Source organism: Mixophyes fleayi, chromosome 3 (assembly GCF_038048845.1).
Source record: "Mixophyes fleayi isolate aMixFle1 chromosome 3, aMixFle1.hap1, whole genome shotgun sequence".
Lineage (NCBI taxonomy): Eukaryota > Metazoa > Chordata > Amphibia > Anura > Limnodynastidae > Mixophyes > Mixophyes fleayi.
The window spans coordinates 87,540,777-87,547,786 of NC_134404.1; the positions used below are offsets into that span (position 1 = coordinate 87,540,777).

At 39.8% G+C, this 7,010-nt stretch overlaps 1 protein-coding gene across 1 annotated transcript; it reads left to right on the plus strand.

Moving 5' to 3' along the window:
* Positions 1-1,420: 1,420 nt before the first annotated feature.
* Positions 1,421-5,097, plus strand: PAQR9 (progestin and adipoQ receptor family member 9). The gene has a single exon (XM_075201931.1). The coding sequence runs from the start codon at positions 1,762-1,764 to the stop codon at positions 2,803-2,805; it is 1,044 nt and encodes a 347-aa protein (XP_075058032.1). The 5' UTR covers positions 1,421-1,761; the 3' UTR covers positions 2,806-5,097.
* Positions 5,098-7,010: the final 1,913 nt, after the last annotated feature.

Below are 7,010 nucleotides of genomic sequence, written 5' to 3' on the forward strand. Positions count from 1 at the left end.
CTACGAGAGAATGGGAGGAACGCGGATTTGTGAAGGCGTGACCGTGTAAGTAAATCCTAGTAGCAGTGAGGCGCAGACTCAACACACCTCAAAACAGGGCTAAAGCTGTGCGGCAGGAATTAGGTTGCGCAAGCGATTAGCTAACTGCAGGAACTGCTCGCAGCTCGATAGGTTATTAAAAGTGGGATGCAACTGGGGTTGCTTGCCACTCGTAATACCCTACCAAGCTGCGGCACACTCCCACTCCTACACTTCTTATACGGACTTTGTGTCCGACTCTAAATGAGGTCCATTAAGAGCTGTTTCATCATTATCTGCCTGAAATAACAATCACTGACAGTTTGCTTCCAAAGTGGGTCTGTGCTATATGCAGACTTCCCAGTGCAAATTGGACAAAATGTCATAAACTTTCTAAAGTAAGGCTGGGACTGGCGAAAGACACTTGTCTTCGTTACACAGTGTAGAGCCCATGATTTGCAATAATGAACTGAGGGACTATTGTTATTGCAAAGTAGAACTTTTACTTTGATGGCAAAACACTTTTTCATTCCAGCACATAAAACTATTATCATGATTTTTACATCACTGTATATTGTACACAGTCCCTGTAAAAAGTTTTTTTTTTTTACATAGTATCAGATAGGCTTTCAGCTCTTGAGTTTTGTTTCCATTCATGTTGCCTTGGCTGTTATATAATTGTCCTTATTATCTCCAGGACAGGTCTGCACATTTGTCTATGAGGCTCTCTGGCACGGCATGGGTTAACAAGATACATTTGCAACAAGTCCTCTAGTTTAATATAACAATAGATTGAAATGGTGCTGCTATTGAACAAGAACACTGTATTTGTAAAGTGTTCTGACACAATCAAAATGTCTGCCTCTCTGTCCTAAGTGTGACCTTGAAAGATGAAATATAATCCAATAGAATGAGTTTTAAACAATAAGTGGTCTAGTATTATAATCATGTAATGAATGATTGGGTCCAGTGCAATGGATCCCTAATGTATTTCAATTAATTACTTCTGCAAAAAAATATTACTAAAAGAACAGTATATTGTGAGCAGCTGTTAAAGAGATATTAACGTTGCTCCTATATTTTGCTCACTTATTAGAAGCGGATATTAGGAATTTAAATGTAATTCTCTCCCGGTTGTAATATGAGTAGAAACAAAGTGGATGAAGGCTTTAAGGTACCAGGTCATGAACCACATCTCTACTTATTACAGGTAACTGTATCAGCTTCATCTTTTCAGTTTGTGCTTTGAATTTCAGAATGATCACTCAATGACACATATCAGTTGTCTGCAGTGGAAATAAATCACTCCTTTAATCCCCAACACTTGACCCGATGTGTTGCCCACCCCCCTCAATGGTGTAGTGTCACCTCTTATCTGTCAGAAACTTCAAGGTCAGGAACACTCATTTTACATGCAGCAATCGGGACGAGCTCTTAACAGATCCCTCAACTCATCCCTATGGGGGGAAATCAATAGGCTAAAAAAGCTGTGCGATAATATCCAGAGGATCAAATCCTCCGGGCTTTGAATTACCGCGATGCTCAGTTGTGCAGGCTGTGCAGTACTAAGCTAAGCTACTGCTGCATTGATGCAAAAGAAGCAGATCTCTCCTTGCAGCGCAGACAGCAAGATCGGCAGCGGCAGCTCTGTGACTTCAGACCCTGCAGCAGAGGCAGCTACGACAGCCGGCGCAGGGGTACTGTCACCCAATTGTCTAGTGATCATATCACCGGCAGGGCACCATGTCCCTAAAGACATACGCCAGGGACAGGGACACGTCCTCCCTCCTGCGCTGGGACGAGGTCCCTGACGATTTCGTGGAGTGCTTCATATTGTCCGGTTACAGGAGGCTGCACCTCACTGCTCAGGAGTGCATGGCTTCCATTTTCCAGCCCACCAACGAGACCCTCAATTTCTGGACTCACTTCATCCCCCTGGTTCTGTTTGTCAGCAAGTTCTACCAGCTGTTCTTCTTGTCCAGCGATCTACCCTTCCTTCACCCGGCCCTGCTGCCGCTGTGGTGCTATGCCTCGGGAGTACTCCTCACATTTGCCATGAGTTGCACAGCCCATGTGTTCAGCTGCCGCTCCCTGCGCCTGCGTGCAGCCTTCTTCTTCCTGGACTATGCTTCTATCAGCTACTACGGCTTCGCCAGCACCGTGGCTTACTCCTACTATCTGTTGCCCAGGCTGAACCTCCTCGACCCTGCGGTGATGACCCCTTACCTGCAGGGCCTGGGCTGGCACCGGGTGGATTACAGCATGCTCATGGGTCTGTACAGTGAGCTAGTGCTTCCCGTGGCTTTTGTTCTAGCGGTGACTTGCACTGTGGCATGCTGCAAGAGCAGATCAGAGGATTGTTCTTACCCCTTTGCCATCCGCACATTTGTGTTCGCGATGCCCCTTAGCATGGCGTGCCCTGTCATGATTGAGAGCCTCCTGTTTGACCTCGGGAGGAAAAACCCCATTCTCTTTGTGCATTTTTATAGGAGATATTTCTGGCTGCTAGTTGCCGCTTTCTTCAATGTTAGCAAAATCCCAGAGAGGATCCATCCAGGACTATTTGACATTATAGGACATAGTCACCAGCTATTTCACATTTTCACCTTCCTCAGTATTTATGATCAAATGCACTATGTGGAGCAGGGGCTAGAACAGTTCCTAAAAGCACCCCACACTTCACCTACCTTCCAGGGAACAATTGGGTATATGGTGCTTCTGACAGTGTGTTTGGGCTTGGTGGTAAGGACCTATCTAAAAGGACTGTCCAGCACAAAACAGGAATAATGAAAATTAGGTGCTAGTTCCTGCCAGGGTGCAACCATGGAGAGGGCATGTAACCACTTTGTTCATTGGGGGCCCCTATGACATGGGAAGGCTCTTGAAAACAACTATTTGTTGCAGACCCTTACCCAATGTTTGGAATTTGCTTAATCCTATTTATTGAAATCCTAAAGATGTTTTTATATATTGATTTGTTATTGATATCCTTAATTTTATTAGGAAGAAACCATACATACAAGTACACATGTTTTAAGCCCAACATAGCACATTTAGAAATTTTATTTGGAGAATTCATCTTTGTTTTTATTTAACTCCATATATATATATATATATATATATATATATATATATATATATATATATATCCATAAAGCCAGTTGCACATATTTTAAGCATTCTCTTCAATGACTCACACAATTTCAAGCTCCCTTCCCCCAGAGTTTATCCATAGTGGTTGCACCTAGATAGAATTGGTGGTGTGCTTGGTATAAGTGAACCATTTAAAGATGCATTCACTCTTCTCAGCTGCTTACATAATACATATAATTAACATATACTAAAGATCTCTTGTTTATTTATTCAGGTCTTTTAGTATCCGTGAGCACCATAGAAGTATTAATATTATGAATCTATTAACAAAGTTATTCTATTTGTGACTTCAAGGACTCGTACCTGCACATTGTCAAAGCACATTAGACACACTGATGCTGAAATTCCCAAAAATAATGTAAGACAAATTGACCTGTACACACACACTTTCTGATCAGTTTCTACTTCACTTTGCATCAATTTGGGTGCTGACTGTAGCATTCAGACACGTTAAATGCACATTAAAAATATAATGGTGTTCTATTGGAACGCACATTAAGCGCTTGTAAGGACATGTTCGACCACACTGAATGCTGCAGGGAAACTTTGTGGCACGTTCCATAAGGAACGTGCTTCAAAAGTGATGTTAACACATTTTGAACATGATGAAAATTTGAATGTTATGTCTAACGCATTTAACTAGCATTTTTTTAAGTTGCACATATGTGCGTTTAAAGCTCTTAAATGGTGTAGGGAAATGCTGCATGCTGCATCACATTCCTGTATTAATTAAAAAAGAATATTTATTGCATTTCACACAGAGCGATTTAGTAGTAGCTTTATTGTTCGCTGGGTCTGCTGCAGGTAAAACTGTACACTAGTGTAGAAATACTCCTTACATGGATCTGAAAACACCAACATTGTGGATAACAGTGTTTCTGTTTCTGAATTGTATGTATTCGCTCATAGTGTATGGGAACTGAGAGAGCGCTTAAACAAAATTCTTCCTAATTATGTGTTTTTTTTTATTCTTAGTTTTAGAGCTTTTATTTTAAATCCAGTCTAAAAAATGAAAACGTCCCCAACCTGATAAAACTGAGGTCTGTTCTCTATTACAGTTGACTCAAAGCTGAAATACTTGAATAAGCAGTTTTTAGAATACCTATATTGCCAGAGGAGTGGATGCATCTTTAACTGGTGTGGGCTATCCCTAAGGGGCATTAATAGTTAAATTATTTTAGGATATTGCAAATGAAAGTATGGAAGACAAACCAGTAACTTATTTTCTTATCTACTGACGCTTGTATAATATTAAGCTTTGTCTTTTTTGGGTCATCTACTCTGGGATTAGCTGCATTATCTGCCTGCTAATGTTCTCTCTGTACTGTGCAATACATAGATGGCAGATTCAAAGAATCAGTATGGGCTGGAACAAGACAAGTCTTCAATTATGCCTAGCCTCTTGTTCTCATTCATAAATAGATGATCCTTCCTAGGCCAGCTGCTAACGCACAATGTGAACCAACTGTTAACCTCCACAGTGCTGGACAGAAAATGTCGTGTATCACTCATTTGTTTAAGCCTTCAAAATCTGCATGGAATATTACACGCACTTAACACTTTCAGCACCAAAGGGCTGGTCACCACATTCCACTGCATTGCTTTGCTGGTTCCTTTGCAATGCAGAAGCCGGCTTTAATTATTTTAACCCCCTTATGCCCACCACAGGGCTGTGCCTGCCACGCATTTTGACTGAATGTATTTTTATTTGTTTAATATGTATTTTACTTGCAATTTAACAATGAGATGCGGTTTTGTGTCTGTTTTAAAAGTGTATATTGGATTCAAGCTGCACATCAAGAGTTAAGCCATCATTTTCAATGTTAATGAATGATGATGATGATGATAATGAGAAAATATACCATGTCGTGTAACTAACTAGCAGGCCTGAGTCCTTTTTAAATAATAATCAGTTATTTAATTTTTTATGTCTCGCTTTCTTTCCATCTATGGTTGTCTTGTTACGTGTTTTTTTTGTGTTTGTGTTATCTGTGAGAAATACTCACTGGTATCAAAATCCAAACGTTAGTTTAGAATAAGGTTTCATGTGACAAAAATTGGACAAAACCTATCCAGGCTAACAAAATCAGAGGAGGATTTAACGAAGGCCTAGCATATTGGTGTGTCTGGTATAGTGCAAAATGTAAGTTGTGATTGATGCAACATATTCTGCAGGGAATGTTTTTCAGGGAGGTCAGAGAAAGAAATCCTTATCTCTGTTTTTACAGCCCTTGTAAAACAGATCAATCAATTGTGATCATGAACTGTCATGTCATCTATTTCTCTTTTTTTCCCCACATCCACTGCAGTTTATGATTATAAAATAAAAATGCACATTGTTCAAATATATAGTGCAAATACTGAACACACAACTCACAATATAAAATGTATTTTGCCCATGCTGCACTCAAATACCATACAATGAAAAAAAAAATAGATGATCACTGGATTAAAAGGCATTTTAGGACACGCAGTTATTAACAGGGATTGTGTCAGTGCCTTATAACGTCAATCGTTAAGCTCACACTGTGGAAGCTGGTCTTGTATTGATCATGTATAGATGTCCGTTCTGGAACTGCAGGAAAAAATGATATAGTAGGCATCTGACCACTGCAGTGCCTTTCCTATATAACATAACACAGAGGCTTCCAACATGCCTTTATTCTGACTGAACAACAGCCTGTATTACAGCAAATACCAGAGTAACAGATTTCTGCTGACCTCCAAATGTGTATGATCGGCAGAATCCCGGATCAATACTAACTGGTGCAAGGTTCACCCTGCCCCAACAGAGTAATGTCAGCCTTTCATATTAAACCCAAAGCCATGCAATTGTATTTTAGATGTACAATGGATTTAAAATGATGTTGCTGCAATATTATGTGTGATCTGTGTCTTAAAGTTGAGCTGTTCTTGCACAAACCACATTATTGTGTTTAAAATAGTAAATAGTAAACATTCTAGTTAAGTGTCCTAAAACAAAAAGGAACACTTGCAATTGTATTTCCATCTCTCTTGTTACTGAGGCAGGGACCATCTGCCTCTTGTTTACATTTAATTATCTTCCCCCCCATCCCCCTCTCTTATTTTAGTTCCATAGAGACCCCAATAATCTGCCACCCTGGAGGACTCACTATTACAGAACCCAGTGGTGGTGCAGCCTATTGCTTCTTCAAGCAAATGTCACTATATGTGACATTCCGAGTATGGTAAATTATTCATGCGCAGACTCTCCTATTTAGTTATGTTAGCTGGATGATACAAAGGGTTTCAGGGCTGGGAGTCTCCACTATATATATATATATATATATATATATATATATATATATATATATATATATATATATCTTATAAGAGGGAAGTGTCCAAAACCTGTGAATTATGTGTAATTCTGCCTCTTTCATCTCATTTACACACAATGGGGCATATTCAATTCTTCCAATTCCCCGCCGCGTTAAAACTATTAGCGTTATTATGATAATAGTAAGTTGAATTTCAGCTCGCGGCTCAGGGAGATGCGAGCTGAAATCCAGCAAGAAAACTACCGTAATAACGTTTTTTACGCGCACTATTACTGTAATAACGGTAATAGTGTGCGGAGCACGATGATTTTCGGCGACAATTGAATATGCCCCTATATGTGAGGTGAAAAAGATAAGATGGGGCAAATTAAAATGTAACATAAAATAAAAGTAAACAATTCTGGGACAAATGACAAGCATGGCGTAATTCTATTTCATGCACCTTTAAATTATAAAACATTAATTGACCATGGCAGGTCCATATATACAGCATTTTCAGTTATGTCAGATATTGATGTTTGTTGAGAAACGGGAAAC